Raw genomic sequence first — 22,860 nt, 5'->3', positions numbered from 1 at the left:
CAAGTTCGTGGCGCCCTCCATCGGTAATGCTGGAATTCAATATGGGGTTTGCCCGCCCTTAGCCTTGACGACAGCTTCCACTCTCGCAGGCATACATTCAATCAGGTACTGGAAGGTTTCTTGGGGAATGGCAGCCCATTCTTCACGGAGTGCTGCACTGAGGAGAGGTATCGATTTCGGCCTGGCACAAAGTCGGAGTTCCAAAACATCCCAAAGGTATTCTATAGGATACAGGTCAGGACTCTGTGCAGGCCAGTCCATTACATGGACATTATTGTCGTGTAGCCACCGGGGCACAGGCCGTGCATTATGAATAGGTGCTCGATCGTGTTGAAAGATGCAATCGCCATCTCCGAATTGCTGTTCAACAGTGGGAACCAAGAAGGTGCTTAAAACATCAATGTAGACCTGTGCTGTAGTAGTCCCACGCAAAACAACAAGGGTGCAAGCCTCCTCCATAGAAAACACGACCACACCATAACACCACCGCCTCCGAATTTTACTGTTGGCACTACACACGCTGGCAGATGACGTTGACTGGGCATTGGCTGTACCCACACCCTGCCATCGCATCACAATGTGGCTACATTGTGTACCGTGATTCGTCACTCCACACAACGTTTTTCCACTGTTCAATCGTCCAATGTTTACGCTCCTTACACCAAAGGAGGCGTCGTTTGGCATTTACCGGAGTTATGTGTGGCTTATGAGCGGCCACTCGACCATGAAATTCAAGTTTTTCACCTCCCGCCTAACTGTCATAGTACTTGCAGTGGATCCTGATGCAGTTTAGAATTCCTGTGTGATGGTCTGGATAGATGTCTGCCTATTACACATTACGACCCTCTGCAACTGTAGGCGGTCTCTGTCAGTAAACAGTCGAGGTCGGCCCGTACGCTTTTGTGCTGTAGTGCCTCTTCCAGTTTCCACATCACTATCACATCGGAAACAGTGGACCTAGGAATGTTTAGGAGTGTAGAAATCTCGCGTACAGACGTATGATATTAGTGACACCCAATAACCTGACCACGTTCGAAGTCTGTGAGCTCCGCGAAGTGCCCCATTCTGCTCTCTCACGATGTCTAATGACTACTGAGTTCGCTGATATGGAGTACCTGGCAGTAGAAGGCAGCACATTGCACCTAATATGTAGAACGTATATTTGGGGGGGGGGGGGGGGGTTCCGGATACTTTTGATCAGATAGCGTAATAATTTTTATTCATGAGTAGTTACATACATAGAATGCCCCGAGTATAAATTTAGATAATTTTATTTAGTTGTCTACTCTTCCTTTACAGTATATAAAACTACACAGGAGAGTCACATTAATGTTCTACGTCAACGTGCAAGAACCACCCGCAACGGCAAGTGGCAGCACTGGCAGTGGAGGGTATAAAAGCGTGTCCCGCGGACGAGGAAAACAGTGCAGTTGTCGTAATGCGGAAACGGGGAGATTCGTCTGACGTCCAGGAGGGCATGATCATTTGTTTCCGGGCCTGGAGGGGAAGCATTTCCGAAACGGCTAAGTATGTAAACGGTTCGTATGCTGCAGTGGGTATAGTACGGCAAAATGGCGCTCTCCAAGACCGGCGCTGAGGCGGCTGTGTTGCGCCACGGGCCGAAAATGACAGGGCTGAACGACGGCTGCGGAGGTGTGTACTGGCCAGTATACGTGAAACTGCTGAACAACTGACCGCCCAGGCGAACTGAGGAGCTACCAACAGTGTCTCCTCAATGGTACCCATGCCGAGTGCTGTTCAGCGGCGATTGAGGCTGGAATTTGCACGCCAGTACCTCAACTGGACTTCTACCGAGTGGTCACAGAATAATGAATAACGTTTCATGCTCCATCGGACAGATGGCCGTTGGCATGTGCGGGGTGAAACGTCTACGGAGGCCTTAGGGTCTGCGGAGTGTTTTCGTGGCGTTTCCTGGGTGACCTCGTCATTCTGAAAAGCACACTGGATCAACACAGGTATGTATCTACGTTTTAGAGCTGTGTCAACCCCTACGCGTAATTTGCTTTTCCTCGGCACGTCGGCATCTACGAGCGGGACAAAGCTACCTGCTACACAGCGCGCAGTATTCGTGAGTGGTTCGAATGGCACCAAGATGAGTCTAACACACTCCCCTTGCCACCACACTCCCAGGATTTAAACCAAATAGGTAATCTGCGAGACAATCTCGATAGGGCTCTTCGCGCGATGGATCCTCTACCGAGAAATGTGGCGCTCGTGGCCGTGGCCCTCGGCTCCACACTCACGCCGGCCCCTGCCAGAACCTCCTCTTCCTGCGCGTCTCACGGCAGCCTTTACTGCAAATTACGTGCCTACACGGGCTTCTGACAGGTGGTCACCATGTTGTGCTTGGACAGTGTATACTCGTTGTATTAGGCAATGCACGTTTTTATGAATCAAAATGCAATTCTATAGTGACAAACATAACAATGCAATTATTGGATTGCTCAGTTTTTAAGAGGGCACAGAAAATAAACTCGTATTAGAAGACACACAAAAACGTTGTGCTTGGCATATTTTAACACGATCGGGCGTTCTAAGTGCTAGGCACTTACATACAGTTTTCTGGGAGCAAATACGATTAAAGTGTCGGATAAGACATTTAAATATAGAGAAGGTTTTAGCTAGTAAAGTATTTCAGTTCATTGACACAAAGGGGTAAACATTGTATTTGATACTGCTTGATTTTGTACATTTGAAAACAGTTACATAAGAGCAAACATAGTTGCAGTCATTATTAAATTGTTTCTTTACTCAGAAGATATAATACACAGTACTTTTTTTGAGGTATTTGCAGTATTGAGAAAAAATGGAAAGTTTATCAAAATTGGACGTATTCATCACAACGGAGTTATTCGCAATCCTTGTTTATTCGAAATGGTCTAACTATTTCAGTCTGCAGCTGCCTGTCTTTTTATTTTCAAACTACCGGTTCTGCAATGTCGCCCATCTTCAAGTCATATTTCTTAGTTACAGAGAAACTAGTCGAAAAAGAACAACGGTTCGCTGTGATATATACACTGAAGCGCGAAAGAAACTTCTATGGGCATGCGTATTCAAATGCAGAGATATGTAAACAGCTAGAATACCGCGCTAGAAACATATTAGCTGGTCGGAGGAGTCGCGTTTCAAACTATATCGAGCAGACGGTTCTGTACGGGTATCGATACAGTCTCATGAATCCATGGACCCCGTATGTCAGCAGGGCACTGTTCGAGCTGGTGTAGGCTTTGCAATGGTGTGGGGCGTGAGCAGTTGTAGTGATATGGGACTCCATGATATGTATACATACGACTGTCACAAGTGACACGTACGTAAGCATACTGTCTGATCACCTGCATCCTTTCATGTCCATTGTGCATTGCAACGGGCTTGGGCAATTCCAGCAGGACAATGCGACACTCCAAACGTCCAGAATTGCTACATAGTGGCTCCAGGAACACTCTTCTGAGTTTAAACACTTCCGATGGCCGCCAAAGTCGCCAGACATGAACATTATTGAGTATGGTTCAAATGGCTCTGAGCACTATTGGACTTAACATCTGAGGTCATCAGTCCCCTAGAACGTAGAACTACTTAAAGCTAACTAACCTAAGGACATCACACACATCCATGCCCGAGGCAGGATTCGAACCTGCGACCGTAGAGGTCACGCGGTTCCAGACTGTAGCGCCAAGAACCGCTCGGCCACTTCGGCCGGCTATTGAGCATGTCTAGGATGCCTTTCAACATGCTGTTCAGAAAAGATCTCGACCCCCTCGTACTCTTACGCATTTATAGACAGCCCTGCAGGAGTCATGGCGTCAGTTCCCTCCTGCATTAGATCAGACATTACTCGAGTCCATGCCACGTCGTGTTGCGGCACTTCTGCGTGCTCGCGGGGGTCCTACACGACAATAAGCAGGTGCACCAGTTTCGTTGGTTCTTCAGTATACGTTGAGTATACGACAGTGAACTGACTGTTCATTTACGAAAAGTTACTCTGTGCCTAGAACGTATCACCTGAATATGGACGACATTGCCCGGACTCCGTAATTTGGAAATAAAGAGGCAGCGACCTGCAGTCTGAAAAAATTAGACGATAAGGGAAAGTGTAAGTTGTTAAGCTAGCTAGTTCTAGACAGCATCACTTACTTCATTTTTGTTGAGTTGTAAAAAATAAGAAAACAACAGTCGGTTAACTTAGAATTATATGCCTTAGCTTCTGCGAATCAATTGGTGTACGCTTGCGAGGTTCATTTACTGCCTGGGCGACTCACTATACGGATGTGACCAGCACAAATGTTACATTTTGTACTCTTTTCCACTTTCCACTAAATTTCCACTACTTCCTTCTACAGGTTTCTGATAAGATGCTTGTGGCAGCTTGAGGAAGAAGATGTAGGGGTGAGGAGGGAGAAGGAGGGTCTCGGTGTGGTTGCGTCCACCGGAGGTTCTTTGTCACACTGCGAGAGCGAGCCTGCTGATGACCTTTTCCAGAGGGATCCACTCAAAACCACGAATGCCTCGCGCTGCTGCTATGAACCCTGCGTGTTCTCATCAGTCTGCCACACGTATGAGGGGGGCCAGTCTGACCTTGCGGTGCCCTGTCGCCCAGTGCGTCGCGCCCTGTTCCTCCACAACTGACGGCTGTGTTTTCTGGCGCGGGGGCGTCTCGCAGTCTGCTACAGTTACAGTGAGCCATTCCGCTTTTGTTTTTCGCTCAACCGTCCATTTTACTAGCGGCAACCTTTCTTCGACGGTAGTCCAGGTGTCCATTCTGCCTCGCCGCAAGAACCGGCGTCCAGGTGTGTCCATCGGACCGCAGCTGCCGCATTTTGCCGTGTTACGGCAGCAGCTTCGCCGTTAGTGGGCACAACATCATGTCTTACTTTGTTCCACGTCACTTGCACTGCGGATGGAATCACCGATTCTGTCATGTTCTGCCACGCCTTCTTCTGTTTCCGGCCCGGAAACTTCGAATTCGACCTTAAGAAGTTCTGTCTGGCAGTATGGAATCGCACTTTTTCCTAATACAGAAATATATCTTCAGAAATTTCCTTGTTAGAAAGTAACTCGTTGGTTTTGGAGCTTAATAGTCTCCACATGTCAGTGGGACTTATCTCTTAAACTAACGAGTTACTTTCTTTGACAAAAATTTGGCGATCGCTAATTGTTAAATACAAATTTGGCACTAACACAGCGGTCATAGTTCTTACGACATAAAAATATATAAGGTTAGCCAACTCCATAACGTTCTTATGCAAAGACTGGAAAAAAAAATCGCGACTCTAAGAAGGAGTTGTGCGACATAAATGAAAGTTGGTAGGCCTGTTTCTACATTTGAATAATGGTGTCTAATCAGATTTTACGCCACTATAAGCATGCAAATCAGGTTTTCTTTAAATACACGCTGTAACTGTCGTGATCTTTAGTTGCTTTTGAGATTGGACGTTGTGTGTTGATGGTAGTCAAGAATGCTGTTAGGGTGATAAAGACGCCATTATCAGTGCCTTACTGAGTTTGAACGAGGTCGTATAATAAGGCTACGAGAAGCTGGATGTTGCTTCTGCGAAAGACCTGTCAGGAACGTAGTCTCTGTACATGACTGCTGGCAGAGGTGGTCACGAGAATGTACGGTCGCGAAAAGACCGGGCTCCGGACGGCCACGTGGAACTACCGATAGGGAAGACCATCGAGTTCGGCGTGTGGCTCTGTCGCGTCGCAATACATCTGCAGCAGCACTTTGACCAGCAGTTGACACTACAGTGAGACAGCGAACTGTTACAAATCGTCAATTTCAACGACAGATCCGAGACAGACGCAGTGAAGTGTGCATTCCACTGAGCGCCAAACCACCACCACTTGTGACTTCACTGGTATCAAGCAGGAGCTCATTGATTGGCAGGGTGGACGTCTGTTGTGTTTCCTGATGAAAGCTGTTTCTGCCTCGGTGCCAGTGAAGACCATATGTTGATCAGAAGGAGGCCAGGTGAGGGCCTCCATGCAAACTGTCTGAATGCTAGACGCACTGGACCTAAACCTCGGGTTATGGTCTGGGGTCCGATTTTGTATGATAGCAGGAGCACTCTCGTTGTTATCCCTCACAACCTGACAGCCAATCTGTACGTCAGTTTGGTGATTCGACCTACTGTGCTGCCATTCATGAACAGCATTCCAGATGATGTTTGCCAGCTGGATAAGGTTCGCCCACGTACCGCTTTTGTAACCCATCACTTCTACAGACTGCTAGTACGTTGCCTCGTCCTGCTCGATCACCAGATATGTCTCCAACCGAACGCGTATTGGACATCGTCGAACGACAATTCCCGTCTCATCCACAAACAGTATTTTCGGTGTTGCGATTTTCCCCCCACGACCTCGTGCTAGGAGCATCGCTTGTGGAGGCAATAAGAAATGCAGAAGCTGCAGATATTCACGGATATAAAAAGTGTATTGACCTTCCAAGCACAACAGACATGGAACTCCATACCACAAACTGACGTCCGGCACCTGCATATCGCAACGCATTCGACATCCTGGCGGTTACAACAGTTATTAATGTCCCAGCATTATACATTTGCAATGGCTTACCTCGCACTTACATTAACCTATGATCTTGCAATGTTAATAACTTAAATATATTACCCAGACAAATGTAATCCCGAAATTTCATTACTCTATATTAATTATTTTTTGGTATTGCGACTATTCCCCCCACGATCAGGCCCTAGGAGCATCGCTTGTGGAGACAGCAAGGAATGCAGAAGTTGCACATATTCGAGGAGATCAAAAGTGTGAGTGCCACCAGAACAAATGCTGGAACTGCTGCGTTAACTGTGACACGTTTCAGTACTGGCCGTGCAGCGCGCGCGCGCACGCACCCACCTGTCCTCCATGCCCATGAGGTAGCCGATGACGCGCCAGAAGTGCACGATGCCCTCCTCGCCGCCGCGCTTGATGCCCAGCTTCTCGGGCGCCACCATGGTGAAGCCGATGAAGCCGAACTGCGTGACGGCCATGTCGAACTGCGAGATGCTGCCCGCCGAGCGGCTGGCGGCGCAGTGCCGGCCGCGCACCTCGGTCAGCGACTTGAACGCCCTGCCGAGAGAACACTGATACAGCTTCTCCCCCTCTCGGGCGATCGGGCGACATACAGATAAACGAAGCGTAAAGCGAGCGAAGTTCAGCGGCGACACTCGGCACTAACTTTGTACAGGGCCGGCAAAATAAAACTGGTCCGGAAAATACTTCGTGCACCTCAACGTACGCAACCCAACATACACCATCTGCCCTTGGCAAAGCTGAAGAACTACTGTAGGCTATCAAGGACTATTGTAAGTAAATGTACAAGTGTAGACTACTGTAGGTTTCCTAGTAGCCTTGGTCAGTTAAGATCGTAACCGCATTACCTGTATGTTAGGTGTGTTGCTTACCTATCAGGCGTTGTCTCATTTCGATCTCTTCCTTTGTGTATGTAATCAGTAACTTACTACTAGGGCCGATAAATATGTAATGCCTCACATTTTTTTCTCAGAACATATTTATTGTTAAGAGTCAGAATTTGATGACAATATGCATCAACATGTCTTGTCCATATCCTGTTTTTCTACATAGTCTCCATCACATTCTATGGCCGTGCGCCAACGTTGTGCAAGAGCATGTATTCCCTGCCCGTAAAAGCTCGTGTCCCGTACGTCTAGCCATGACTGACACTCTCGTCATTTTCAAAGTGTGTTCCCTATAGAGAATCCTTAAATGGCCCAAAGAGCTGGAAGACCGAGGGTGCCAGGTCTGGAGTGTAGGGTGTATGAGCCAATGACGTCCAACCCAATTTGGCGATGTGTTCCAGGGTTCTCAGACTTGTGTGTGGGCGTGCATTATCGTGTTGGAGCAAGATTTCTGCTGGATATTTGTCCGATCGAACACTTGGCAAACGATTCTTGAGTTTATTAAGAGTCTCCACGTATGCCTCTGAACTGATGGTTGACCCTCTTGGCATCACTTCCACGAGAATGACGCCACCACAATCCCAGAAGACTGTGAACTTGACTTTTCCGGCACAGGGGTTGTCTCGAATTTCTTCTTTTGTGGTGAATCAGGATGATGCAACTCCATGGACTGCCCTTTTGTTTCCGGCGCAGACAGAAAGGCCTCTCCGTCGGTCTCAAAACGCTCCAACAATTTAGATGAAATGGCCTTTCTTTGAATCTTATGGTCCACTGTGAGCATTCGTGGAACCCATCGTGAGCACCTCTTTGAATATCCGAGAGTCTCGATCACTGCAGACGCACTTCCAGTGCCAACGGACAACTTTAGGGCCAATTGTCGAGCTTTGATGAGCTGTCGGCACAAATAATGGTATCCGCACGATTCAGCATGTCCAGAGCAATGGCTGTGACAGGACGTCCCGAGCGTGGCTGATCATGGAGCTCTGTTTCTGCATTTCCTGAGGCTGTAACTTTCTTTACGCATCGCCCAACTGTACTCATATCAACTGCAGCATCAGCATACACTGTGCACAAACGATTATGGATGTTCACCACGGTTTCTTTTTCTGCACACAAGAAATCAATAACAGCACGCTGTTTGTAGCGTGAGTCGTATGTAGACGCCATTTTGACGCTGTACTACGGCTCTGCCGTCTGTCAGGACTATTTGAAACCTCACCGGCTCACAGAACAAACATCAAATGTAAAGCACCAACAAGGACGTTTGTCTATGTACATAAATGGTTTTTTTTTTAAAAAAAATGTGGGTATTACTTATTGAACGACCGTCGTCGATTCACCAAGAAAGAGAAGTGATGAACCGTCTTTAAACTGGCTGAGGAAATGTAAAGGACTGTGTAACCTACGGACTATTTTTGTTCTATGTAACTACCTTGCTGTTACTTAAAATTAACAATATTTATAGCAAAATAGAGATTTTCAATGTTTAATTCAGATTTTATTCGAAAATTGTTGATTTGTTACGTGAAACAGAGGAATGTTTTTGTAAAACTAAGAAAAACAATACACATTTATAATTTAGCACTAAAAAACGCAATTTCCTCAAATAAAAAAGACTAAAGTAAAAAAGACTGCGTATTAAAAACATATCAAACATCACTTCAAAACTTTGTCGAAACGAGTGAGGTGGCGCAGCAGTTAAGACACTGGGCTCGCATTCGGGAGGAAGATGGTTAAACTTCATGTCAGCCATCTTGATTTAGGTTTTCCGTGAGTTCCTTGAATCGCTTCAGGCAAGTGCCGGGTTGGTTCTTTGAAAGGACACGGCCGATTTCCTTCGCCGTACTCCTCTAATCCGAGTTTGCGCTCCGTCTCTAATGACCTCGTTGTCGATGGGACTGTAAGCACTAACCTCCCCTTCCGATGTTTCATCGAGCTTATACAAAACACGTGTCTGTTGCCAGAATGCGATTTTTACTCTGGAGCAGAGTGTGTGCTCACATCAAACTTCATGATACGTTGAAACTGAGGGGCACGCCGAAACTCGAACTCGGGACCTTTGTCTTTCGCAGGCAAGTGCTCTATCGAGTAAGTTGCACAAGCACGACTGGCGATCACTCCTCACGGCTTTACTTCGGCGAGTACCTCGTCCCCTCCCTTCCAAACAAGTTACCGGGGAAAGTAAAGCCGTGAGGAGAATTTGTCAGTCGTGTCTGGTTAGCTAAACCGGTAGAGTACTTGCCCACACAAGGCAAAGGTCTCGAATTCGACGCTCGGTCCGGCACGCCGTTTTAACCTGCCAGGAAATCTGATGTTTCTGTTGTTTGGAAACAACTTTCGCACCTATCAATAATAGCACGAAACTCTTGCCTTTGATTATGATAAAATGAAATGTCGTGTGGTGAGGGCCTGCTGGCGGGTAGACTTGAACGCCTGGTTCAAGTATTTTGAAGTGACACCACTTCGACGACTTGCGCGTCGATGAGCATGAAATGATGACGACGACACAGGCGCCGAATCCTTGAGAGGAGAAAATCTCCAACCAAGCGCCGGCCGGGGTGGCCGTGCGTTTCTAGGCGCTACAGTCTGGAACTGCGTGACCGCTACGGTCGCAGGTTCGAATCCTGCCTCGGGCATGGATGTGTGTGATGTCCTTAGGTTAGTTAGGTTTAAGTAGTTCTAAGTTCTAGGGGACTGATGACCTTAGAAGTTAAGTCCCATAGTGCTCAGAGCCATTTGAACCATTTTGAACCATCCAACCAAGCCGGGAATCGAACCCTGGCCCCTCGGCATGAGAAGCCCGTGCGCTGTCCACACTGCTGCGGTGGCGGACTTTGATTATGATGAAGAACATTCTATTGAGTACAAAAAACAACAATTATTACTTAGAGTAGTTTTTGTTTTTAGTATTTTATCTATCCTCAGTAATTGTAGTTGCTTATAAAGAAAAAAGTAACCATTTGCGTAAAAGGAATTTAATTTCTTTACAGATTCGGGGCAATTAGCGCCCTTCCTCAGAAAGTTATACTTATCGCATTAATTGTTCAAAAATGGTTCAAATGGCTCTGAGCACTATGGGACTCAACTGCTGTGGTCATAAGTCCCCTAGAACTTAGAACTACTTAAACCTAACTAACCTAAGGACATCACACACATCCATTCCCGAGGCAGGATTCGAACCTGCGACCGTAGAGGTCGTGCGGTTCCGGACTGTAGCGCCTTTAACCGCTCGGCCACTCCGGCCGGCTCGCATTAATTGTGAGTGTCAACAATAAGATCCGTACATCAAAACTTCGTGGTCATGTGGTTCATTGTACCGGTAAAAAAGAAAGTGTATCTCCCTCCTCCTCGCTTAAGTGAACGATAATACGTTGTATTTCCGGGAGACACACTCCCAAAACTCTTGAAAGAAAGCACACTTGGTATTTATGCACATATGTGATTCAAAACGTGATGGAGAGCCGACTCTGCACGCCTGTTCGTGAACACTTGCTGTAGAGGTTACCTGATAGGCGCACTGGAAGAGGAGGGCGTTCTCCCTATCAGTTAATTCATTAAATAAAACACCTTTAAGGACAGGGCAATTTTATTGACAAGTGAGGTGACAGGTAGCCATTGTAGGAGAATTCTATAGCAAATTCAGACCAAAGGGACACACACGCCACAGTAAATGATGACGAAACAACCGCGTCAATACACAGTGCATCCTCGTCTGGAGGCAGCGCTGGAGTCTATTCTCGCATGCAAACTATCGTAAAGGTGCCGAATGGTATCTGCGACAGATTGTCCCATGCAGCTTGCATCTTTTGTTGCAGTTCGGCAGTGGTTCTTGCAGGCCCTGGAGAACGAGTAAGTTCCCACTTCACCGTGTCCCATGCCTGTTCAGCTGGCGAGAGATTTGCTTGTCAGGGAGGTTGTTGTACACCACGAAGAGCACATTGCGTCGCAGCAGCAGTATGTGGGCGTTCATTGTCCAGCTGGAAAAGCACGTCACCTCCTCGTCAAGATACGGCAGTGCCACAGGGATAATAGCCTGTGCGATGTATCGAGAAATGGTTACTTTACGCTGCAGAAACATCACATGTGACGGCGAGTTGTAGCTGCCGAGCCCTCATATCATGAAGCCTGAAATGGGATCTATGTGTCATGGGCGAATGCACTCTGGAGTAGGCAGTTCGCCAGGGCTACGCTGTAAACGTGTACGACCATCACTCGCATACAGACAGAATCTATTCTCATCACTGAAAGCAACAGAGCGCCATTTCGTTGTGCAGTCGACTCTTTCACGACACCAGAGTAGCAATGCTTGGCAGTGTAGTGGTGTCAGTGGTAGCTTGGCAAGAGGCACTCATGATCTTAATCCCGCTAATCCTGCTGAAAGCAGACGTTCTCCAATACTCCCAATGACGCAACGTGTACCCGTATTTCTTGTCTGAATGATGTTCTGTCGGCTACCGCCGCTTGCACAGTGCGTCGACCATGACGTGCGCCTGTACTATGCGAACGTCCGGAACCTGGTCTACGGATGTGGGAGTGTTCCACATACCACTGTTGATAGCAGCGACACGCCACCGATAATTTGCACCCATCATGTGAAGCAATCCATCAAAATGTCCATCCACTTTTGCACAGGCCTACAGATCAACCGCGCTCAGGTGGCTGAAGCTGTTCAACGGGAGTATGTGTCTGGTAGCGAGCGCCGCGGGTTTCGAATCCGCGCCAGACGGGCACGGACCTCGATTACCACTAGAGAGGTCTCTGTAGCCGTCGCGCCCTAAGCCGTGGCTGCGCACGCTCCTGGCCCGCGTATAATGTGAGGGCGCCACTGTGAAGCACGTGGTCCCAGCGGGCAATACCGAAGTACGTTGTTGTTGTTGTTGTGGTCTTCAGTCCTTAGACTGGTTTGATGCAGCTCTCCATGCTACTCTATCCTGTGCAAGCTTCTTCATCTCCCAGTACCTACTGCAACCTACATCCTTCTGAATCTGCTTAGTGTAGTCATCTCTTGGTCTCCCTCTACGATTTTTACCCTCCACGCTGCCCTCCAATGCTAAATTTGTGATTCCTTGATGCCTCAAAACATGTCCTACCAACCGATCCCTTCTTCTAGTCAAGTTGTGCCACAAACTTCTCTTCTCCCCAATCCTATTCAATACCTCCTCATTAGTTACGTGATCTACCCACCTTATCTTCAGCATTCTTCTGTAGCACCACATTTCGAAAGCTTCTATTCTCTTCTTGTCCAAACTAGTTATCGTCCATGTTTCACTTCCATACGTGGCTACACTCCATACAAATACTTTCAGAAACGACTTCCTGACACTTAGATCTATACTCATTATCATGTATTTAAGCGCCTGCCTCTCACTCAGCGAGGCACTCTAATATTCGCGTGAGTCTCTCGATATCTCGCTTACAGACAGCGTGTTTACTTTGCTCATTTCCGTGTACGAGTGGACGTTGTTGAGTTCGTGAGGTTTTCGCTTGTGACCCCGTTGCTTCTTGCGTGTTGTTGTTCTCGGTGTCTTGCTCAGCCGTCTGTCGTTGTGGGTGTCCGTCTTGTTCGTTCGCGGGCCGCCCCCGTTCGGTCCCGCCGCGCTTTCGCTCACGGCGACCCCGCAGCCGTTCCGGTCGCGGTTACAACAATGTACTTGTCAGTGGGGCATGATTGTACCATAGAACGAATGTTGCAAATACTGTTCACGTTCAAAGACAGTGCAGTTACTGCCCGCATAGTCAAAACAGAGGGTGGAAATACAGACCTCCTGCATGCCAGCTGACCTCTGGTGACTCTGACAAATGAATCGCTAACCTGTCAGTATGCTCATAACGTGCGTTGGCGGCACCGAACACTATCGCTGGTGGTGGTTCACTTTTTCCCCATAACACAATAAATAGTATGAATCCAGAGATGTGAAAAATCTTAGGTACGACACACCTATCTGGTTTGTAAGGGATCCCTTGCCAAGAATTCTCGCTCCCTGTGACGTTGCCCTAACAATACCTGTGTTGATCGCAAAAAGGAAAGAAGATTAAGGTTTTATATACCATCGAGGAGGAGGTCATTGGATACGAGGCACAAGCTCGTGCCAGGGAAGAAAATTAGTTGCACATTTTGCGAAGGACTTTTCCCGGCATTTTCCCTCTGCGATATTGTGAAACTCTAAACTGAAACGGACAGTCGGCGATCTGAACTGCACTCCTCTCAAATATGACTCCAGTGCTTCACCACTGCCTCAGCCACCTCGTTTGGCGCCGACTGACCAAGTGGTGGTCACGGCGAAACACTGTGCAACAATTGAGTCGCTTAAATGCAAAACTGTCCATGTCCACTTTTTAAAAAAATTGAGTTGGCAACTCTGGATTGTAGAGCATGACATTTTACACATGCTTGAAATGCTATTTATGCTCAAAGCTCTCCATGTCCTATGGAAAACAGCTCACGAAAAGTGTGGTTAGATTCAAAACTGTCCATGTCCATCAGTAAGTTGGGTGCAAAACTTGCCTTGTCCCTTTTGACAAATCGCATTGAAGGCTGGGATCATGTGACTGTAATGCAAGATGGCTACCATAAGCATGTGAACATTGTACTTGTGTGATCTCTTACAGCTGTTTATTCTGAAAGTTATACACATTCTCAGAATGCTATAAAAGGCAAAACTTGCCTTGTCCCTTTTGACAAATCGCATTGAAGGCTGGGATCATGTGACTGTAATGCAAGATGGCTATCATAAGCATGTGAACATTGTACTTGTGTGATCTCTTACAGCTGTTTATTCTGAAAGTTATACACATTCTCAGAATGCTATAAAAGTCCAAGGGGAGCCTAATTATAATTCTGAAATCAACCTACCAGTGTCCGTATGCAAACGTGGGAAACACTTAGGACACATAAACTCGCGCTGCATTACGAACACGGTTGTTCCTATTAATGAAAAGAAACTGGAGGATGTTTCAAAACTCCTCGAGAAACACTGTGGTGAGTCCTGGAGGGAACGTGAATCCCTGTCGTGGTACATGAAATTACTAGGTTCCAGTGGGTTAGGGGCATCAGTTGAATTGGAATGCCTAGCAGGAGAAGATGAAGACATTGTTCCAGGTATGGTGTATTAAGTGGATTGCAGTTTGTCAGTTGTTACACCATGTATCTTAAATATTAAAAGAAATTAAAACTGAATACACAGTTTTATGTTCATCCCATATCCTCTCCTGATGTACAACTAGTCAGGTTGAAAACTGTACATGTCCATTTCAGTTGCATGCAAAAGTGGCCATCTGGAAAGTCAGATGCAAAACAGTCCAAGTCCATTTTTATTTTCCTTATATCTTACATGCATTGAGTTCCTGATTTTTTTTTTTTTCAATAGCCCAAATGGTTTTGTACTAATCCATACTTATGTATACAACATACAGTGTAGGGCAGTTTGTATTTACCCAGTGAAAACAGTTTTTCCACTTTTTCTCAAAACTGGTTATGGAGGACATGGACAGTTTTGCATCTAGGCGACTCAATTGTATCTATACAGAAGATGGAGGAAGAAGTATTGCAGATTTAGAACCGTGTGTAAGAAATCATTCCTGGCCGCAGTTGCGGGCTCGGCGTGATGCCTACTGCGGACACCACAGCCGATAACCAGTGTCTGGAGAGAGGGCTCTGTCCGGCCAGGAGACGGTGGGTCGGTCTTCGCATAGTCCTCCTAAGAGGGTTGTGGTTGGGGCCTACAGTGCCGGCTTATCGGGAAATGAATGTCTCATAATGGTAAATGTATTTTTTTTTCACTAGCTGCTTATTTTTTTTTATGACTCAACGTCTAATTTCTTATGGTGGGTCGTATGTTGCCACTTAGCCGCTGTGACCGAGTCCGGGGTCCGGTATGACTGAAAGTAACACCACCCCGGCTCCCGTGCCCACTCACACCGTTGCCCGTGTCCCGCCACGTGGAGGCGGGCTCTATTTGTTTACATCCATTTGATATCTTTTTTTTGTGCAGAATTAGAAAAACTTATAACTAATACATGTAAATGTATTGCAGAATCTATTGAGAATGAAATTCTGAAAAGCTCTCGCATGAAGCCTCTTTTACTAGCGTCATTGGGACACGGCAAAAGAAAATGCTGCTCTGCCTGACTGGCTGAAAGGCCTGAGTTTTGAAACAGCTGACGATTCGCGAAGTGGAGGGGCGGGTGGGCAGCGCTCGTGAGTGTGGGGGAGGAGTCGCGGACTCTGCGGGGCTTAGCTGATGTTTTGAGGACGTTCAGTGGGCACGGGAGGCTCTGAAAGGATTCGGAAACACGTTCCCGTGGGCGAGCGCGGAGTTACACGTAGTTCGCCGGTTTCCTACAACAGTGTTGCAGTTCAGAGCTCGTGCACGCGGTGAGTGGGAGAGGGCGCACAGCGGGTGTAGAGCCATTAGTTGGCTGCAGGTGAACGAGGAGCACTTACCTAGGTGTGTCACTGAAGGCAATAAATTCCATTTGTTCCATTGGAAATTTGGACTTTCGCATTTTCGTTCGTTGCTGATTTTGCAGTAGTGTGCTATAGTTGTTTTGGGGGAGGCTGCTGGCGAGAGTTATTTGGAAACCCAGCTGGAGGTGGATTCATGGCCGTTTGCCGTGTTCGTTTGTCAGTCTACTGGTCGGGTGTGAGAGTCTCTCTGAAGGTAACTGGATTGTTCCAGGCCATTTGTTAATGGCAGAGGGGTAGTGGAAATTTTCTCTGGCTCGCGGGTCAGAACGACGATGACAAATTTTTTTCATGAAACCGTCCATTTGCTCATCGGTCGAACTTTATCGTACGGTAAAACGTGGTCAGATTTGAATCGCTAATTATTACGACACTAACAATGCGTAGATTGTGGTTAAGCTCACAAGGGACGGATGATGTCTGTTCCTGTTTGTTGCTCAGTATTTGTTTTGCCTGTGACATCGGTGTACCAGTGTTAAGTGCATGGACGTAAACTGGTGTAGCGTGGAAGCGCGTTTGGGTAGGACACTGATTTAGATGTCATTATGAAGAGCTTGCGAAACACTGCTAGCATCCAATGTGCGACAATAAAAATTTTCGCCGGAATTATGTGAAAGTCGGTATCAAATGACAAGATAGTGAAAAATGTCGTCTCATACGGTTCATAAATGTGCTCGGCATAACAAGAAACGCAAGCCAGAGGAAAACTGGCGTCGAAAAGATTTCAAAAACCTAAAAAGTCCAGGGCCGACCGAACGCGAGAGCTACAGCGTCGTCGAAAAGGAAACGAAAAATCGCTGAAAGCCATTACGTAGCATACAGCTACCAGCGGTAGTTGAAACTTGGGATTTATCTATTCTGTAACCGTTATATACTCAGTGTAACCATTGTATTAAACAGATTGATAATTAAGTTACATTTCAGTACGAAACACTTTTTATGACTATGTCCCGACGTTTTCTCGAAAAATCTATGGTACGGTTTCCAAAAGCACTAACACAGACATTTTTTAAACTGATTTAATAGTGCAGCGGTGCAGAGGATTGATCCGGGATCGACAGTAAAAGTTTCCGAGTAAATCTTGTGGACAATACGAGTGGTAATTCCTCTCACGCGTCACACGTCGCTAATGGTGTGTGGATTCTCTCCGTGGACGCGTGAGGCATTGTGTGATGGCACGGAATCTTCAAAGACACAAGGCCGACGGAACGTTTCGAGGTCAAAAGTACGTTTACAAGTTGTCATTTTCATTTGCATGCTTCCACTTCGTCATTTCCAGGCCAGTACTCCCCCATCGTCCCCGGACACCGCTCGCGCCGGCTGCGGTGCGCTTACCTGGAGCTAGGGTCGGCGAGGTCGCCGTCGGCGTTGGCGCTGTACCACTCGAGCATGTGCGACACGGTGGAGAGGTAGCGCTTGAACGAGGAGATGGGCGTGGCGGAGCGGCGCGTGTGCACCAGCACGCGCAGCACGCTCGGCACCGCCAGCAGCACCAGCAGGCCCGTCAGCTTCGCCACGAACATGGCGCAGTAGTTGGCCGCGAAGAACCTCTGGCCCCTGCAACACGCGCACAACGTCCTCTGAGGCGCCAGTGCATCGGCTTGCAAAGTAGATCTTGTCGTCTACAGTCATCACTGTAGGTCTTGTTTAAGATGCAAAACGTCTCTGAACCGTCCTACAAAACGATACCAACTACTGGATCGAAATAAAATGGCCTGGGGAGTATTTCGTGCACCTCAAAATAGGCAACCCAAGTTACCTCTTCTGCACCCAGCGCGGACAGTGTAAGTTCCGTTCCCGTCTTAAAAGTGCACGAAATACACACATCAAAAAAAGTTTTGCGTCACCTCGCTTCCGAGAGTTCCGGAACCTGTACAGAAAATTGGAATAGACATCAACATACACATCATTTCCACCCTTTTTAATGCTCATGAAAAGCACGCATTGCATGTTGTACCACCATACAGCGAGACCTTCAGAGGTGGTGGTCCAGATTGCTGTACACAGCGGTACCTCCAATACCCAGTAGCACGTCCTCTTGCATTGATGCATGCCTGTATTCGTCGTGGCATACTATCCACAAGTTCATCAAGACACTGTTGGTCCAGATTGTCCCACTCCTCAACGGCGATTCGGCGTAGATCCCTCAGAGTGGTTGGTGGGCCACGTCTTCCATAAATAGCCCTTTTCAGTCTATCCCAGGCATGTTCGATAGGGTTCGTTTATGCAGAATAAGCTGACCACTCTAGCCGAGCGATGTCGTTATCCTGAAGAAAGTCATTCACAAGATGTGCACGATGGGGGCGCGAATTGTCGTCCACGAAGACGAATGACTCGCCAATATGCTGCCGATATGGGCGCACTATCAGTCGGAGTATGGCATTCACGAATCGCACAGCCATTATGGCGCTTTCCATGACCACCAGCGGCGTACGTCGGCCCCACATAATGCCACCCCAAAACAGCATAGAACTTGCTGCACTCGCTGGACAGTGTGTCTAAGGCGTTCACCCTAACCGGGTTACCTCCAAACACGTCTCCAACGATTGTCTGGTTGAAGGTATATGCAACATTCATCGGTGAAGAGAACGTGATGTTAATCCTGAGCGGTCCATTCGGTATGTTGTTGGGCCCATCTGTACTGCGCTGCATCGTCACGTGGTTGCAGAGATGGACCTCGCCTTGGACGTCGGGAGTGAAACTGCGCATCATGCAGTGAAATAGCCTATTGCGCACAGATTGATTCGTAACACGACATCCTGTGGCTGCACGAAAAGCATTATTCAACATGGTGGCGTTACTGTCACGGTTTCTCCGAGCCGTAATCTGTAGGCAGCGGTCATCCACTACAGTAGTAGCCCTTGGGCGGCCTGAGCGAGGCATGTGATCGACAGTTCCTGTTTCTCTGTATCTCCTCCATGTCCGAACAACATCGCTTTGGTTCACTCCGAGACGCCTAGACACTTCCCTTGTTGAGAGCCCTTCCTGGCACAAAGTAACAAGGTGGACGCGATCGAACTGCGGTATTAACTGTTTAGGCATGGTCGAACTACAGACAACACGAGCCGTGTATCTCCTTCGTGGTGGAATGACTGGAACTGATCGGCTGTCGGACCCCCTCTGTCAACAGACGCTGCTCATGCATGGTTGTTTACATCTTTGGACGGGCTTAGTGAAAGGGACTGTGTCTGTGATGCAATACCCACAGTCAACGTCCATCTTCAGGAGTTCTGGGAACAGGGGTGATAAAAAGTACGTATAACTTACTGTTTATTATTTTCCGAGTAATCACCATAATTGTTAATACACTTATCCGACTGTGTGACAAAATGCACGATACCTTCACGAAAAAATGTTTGTGGTTGCCTACACAACCATGGTTATATCCAGGCACGCATCTCTTGGTCTAAAGCAAATAGGCAGGCGCGAATGTCTTTATTCAGGAGTCCAAATATATGAAATATGCGGAGAGATAGAGACTGTGGGAGGATGTGTAAGGGCTTCCCAGCAAAGCTTCTGCAACGCACTCGAGACAACAGGAACGCCAGTTCTTGGAAAGTCATGCTGACTTTCCTTTCTGACTGCAACGGCCAGCTGCTCGCTGACTCATTGTGCTAAAAAGTTAATTTTAGGTCCTCATCACGGTAATTTTTATAAATTTCAGCCATAGGCGACTCAGCCTTAGGCTATCAGAGATCATAGTGGAAGACGGTGTTTTAAATTTTAAGGAATGTGTATGATTTGTAAGCCTAATATTCGACACGAAGCCTATCTACTACAGTTGTATAGAGCATTCGTCCGATCCCGACTGGATTATGACAGCGTTTTTTACTGATCAGCATGAGTCCCTATCTCAAGATGCTGTATACTGTCCGCCACGAGGACATGAGGCTACCAACAGGAGCCAATGGATCGGTCCAGTTTTTCGTCTTTGTGCAGCTGATGGCGAACTACCAGTGCGAATACAGCAAGACAGGCCCTGCAAACATTAACATTACCCAAGTCACTGGCATTTAGAGGGATGGGCCGTCAAACTTCGTGGGTATATTCTGGAAACGGTCACATACGACCAAGTCATTCGAGATCTGGGCTGAAGAATGACTTATGCAGCTCGAAGTAATGGACCTCAGGGTAAGGATCCGGGGATGAAGACCCAAAGTGAGTTTAAGCTCAGCAGACTGCAGGAAACTTTGAGCTCGAGACTATATTTTTAAAAGTTCATGTTTTTCAGCGCTAACATCGTACAAAGACTTTATTGTCACATAAATGTAAGGATCTACGCAGCGGAACACACTCGGTTGTACAGTTGTTTTTCCTAATAGGATCTTCCTACTTTGCCTTCCAGAACAACTAATATGTTGTCGAGATATAGAGAGAGTCCAGAAGACACAGGGGCAGGTAAGAAGCTATTGCAATAGAAAGTTTCTCATTTGCTTTGACGCTCTCACTGCCCTGAGCTCTGCACAACACGTGAATCCGGTAGGAGAAATGATGCCTTACAGCGGATCCAAAACTGACGCAAAGATGTGGTTTTCAGCTGGGCACTGGAAAATGTCGGGATCTGATCTGGGTAAATGATGAAGCCATGAAGTCAACAGAAAACCCGAATAAGTGTGGAGGGGAGTCTTTGTGATTCCGTATGCCCCCTCCCCCTTCCTTAACCGTAGCCTCGAAGTTTGCCTCGACCTTATACGGTACAGTAATGTCACGTGGAGCCCTGCAGATTCCAAGACGATTAATCACGCTATCACTATACCACTCACGACCCTGCTTCATCAGAGAGATATGAGAACAATTTGCAGAATTCGTCGTTTCGAAAGCTGCGCTCAGCTTGAATACAGGTGAATGTTATGTCTCGAAACTAGGATGAACCCTTCCTTCTACCCTTGCGAGCAATAAGCAGGCAATGCTAATAGCAGGTGGTTATAATTAAACTGAGGGTGTTGCCAGCGCTGCAGTGCAGGCTGCATACATCGCAGGACAGTGAAACGTCCATCGACCGCTGCGCCCACGGAGTATGCTAAAAAAATAATAGTTCCACTGTCTTCCAGCAGGTGAAAAACGACGTTGTAAGCAGTCAGAACGTGGTGTGGTATAGGAAAATGGCAGGAACGATCAGAAACATGATAGCTGTGGTGCTGGTACATTTATTAGGATACAGTCACAAGTCAAAACATATATTCAGTAAGGTCCCCCGACTCAGCAACATGCTGCATCGGTGACAAGGGACTGTCGACAGTATCTCGCAGCACACCTGACGTAATTACAGAGCTATGTCGTCACATGTTATCCTTGAGATAAGGAAGAGTCCATACACATCTCTGATAGACTCGATCTTTCAGATATCTCCACAACCAGAAGTCACATGGATTTAGGTCAGGGTGTCTGGGAGGCCACGCATCTTGAAATTACCTAGAGGTTATGCCGTCGTTACCGAATGTTTCTGAAAACAAATCTTTCACCCGGCATGCGGCATGTGATGTCGCTCCATCTTGCATGAAAATAGTGATGTGGACACAGTTGTGTTCTTGCGAAGCTGGAACCACGTGTTGCACAAGTAGTTCCTTATAACAGAAGCGCGAGGTTTCATCTCCTCGAAGAAAAATGGACCGACAATTGAGGAGCTTGTGAAACCACACCACACCTGAACTGAGTATAGTGGATGTTCCTGGACAACATATTGACGAGTAGAACTCCATATGCAACAATTCTGTGCATTCACGGCTCCGTGCAGAGTAAAATATGCCTCGTCCATCCAAAGAATATTTCCCGGCCGCATGCCATCCATTTCCATGCGTGCCAGAAGGTGCAGGGCAAAGTCACGGCGTTGTAGACTATCTTGAGGCTTCATCTGATGCACGTTCTGAATCCTGTAGGAATACCAGTGTAAAATGCGCCGCAAAATCTTCTGAACTGCTGACCCCTGGAGACATGGCTCGAGCACAGGATGCGGAGCCTGAGGCGTGTGCTGCACGGTCGGCTTCGGGTGCAACAGCCTCTTCAACAACTGCCTCCGGAACGGGCTGCATGGGCCAACTGGTACGTACGTCAGCTGGAGGTGACGACAATAGTGTGACTCGGCAGTTTATGAAGTGCATTAAAGCTGCGTTCCTATTCCCAAGCTGAAGTTATTTCGTGAGGGGCAACTAGTTTTTGTGTTAGAGAGTCTTGAGACCCGTTTTGTAGACGACTTCACACCTGTTCGTATAGCATTGTGAGACAGGAAGTGAGCAAGACCAGAATCGAATCTGCGCGGCAGAACAGCGGCTGTGTCTGGCACACCGGCCAGTGTGAGTGCGATTCCCAGGTGGTCTCCCACGCTCGTGTGGGCAACTGCTCGACTGCTAGCCACTTTGCGTGTCAGAAAGTATGATATACAAACAGTGAAAATACAGTAACACACACGTAATAAAGTTCTCAAGATTCACAGACAGGTGGCGCACACAGCTTCCACTCATGTATCAGTTTCTAACCAGCTTGCGATGCGCAGATATTCATCCGTCGTCAGCAACGAAGTTCAATTGCAAACAGGAACACGAGAAGAATAGAATTTGTACTGGGGGAGTTGAAATTATGATGGAGAAATCGTCTGCAAAAAGTCTGAATGACAGCACCATCACGGAATTCGTACTTAAATTCTCAAAGAACATTGAAGAGGTTACATCTAGTCAGATATCATGTTTCTCGTATGCAGAAATACGCTTAGCACTCGTCGATTGGTTTAGATCATTTGTTGACAACGTAGAATTGCAAAGTTTAATCAGAATGAAAGTAGAACGGTTGTGGCGTCCAGTCGGAGGTCTCTAGGAACTACTAGCTCAACGAGGCATGAAAGAACCGTCCCAAAATTTGTTTTCAATAATGTAGGTAGACAGCGTAACACCTAAATCTGGATGGTCGTTCACCTACTCGAACCACACTGCTGAGGGCTGATCAAGAAAGACTGAC

General features: G+C 47.2%; 1 protein-coding gene across 2 annotated transcripts in view; it reads right to left on the bottom strand.

The window, feature by feature from the left end:
• LOC126457195 (uncharacterized) overlaps positions 1–22,860 on the bottom strand; it is a 161,932-nt gene that overhangs the window by 15,573 nt on the left and 123,499 nt on the right. For both annotated transcript variants that reach the window (XM_050093298.1, XM_050093292.1), the window contains exons 3-4: positions 17,248–17,469; positions 6,886–7,098 (exon numbers count right to left, since the gene is read on the bottom strand). In XM_050093298.1, coding sequence (XP_049949255.1) covers positions 6,886–7,098; positions 17,248–17,469 — 435 coding nt within the window. The remainder of the gene's footprint in view (positions 1–6,885; positions 7,099–17,247; positions 17,470–22,860) is intronic.

The sequence above is a fragment of the Schistocerca serialis genome, chromosome 1, assembly GCF_023864345.2.
Source record: "Schistocerca serialis cubense isolate TAMUIC-IGC-003099 chromosome 1, iqSchSeri2.2, whole genome shotgun sequence".
NCBI lineage: Eukaryota > Metazoa > Arthropoda > Insecta > Orthoptera > Acrididae > Schistocerca > Schistocerca serialis.
This window is presented reverse-complemented; position numbering and strand designations above follow the sequence as displayed.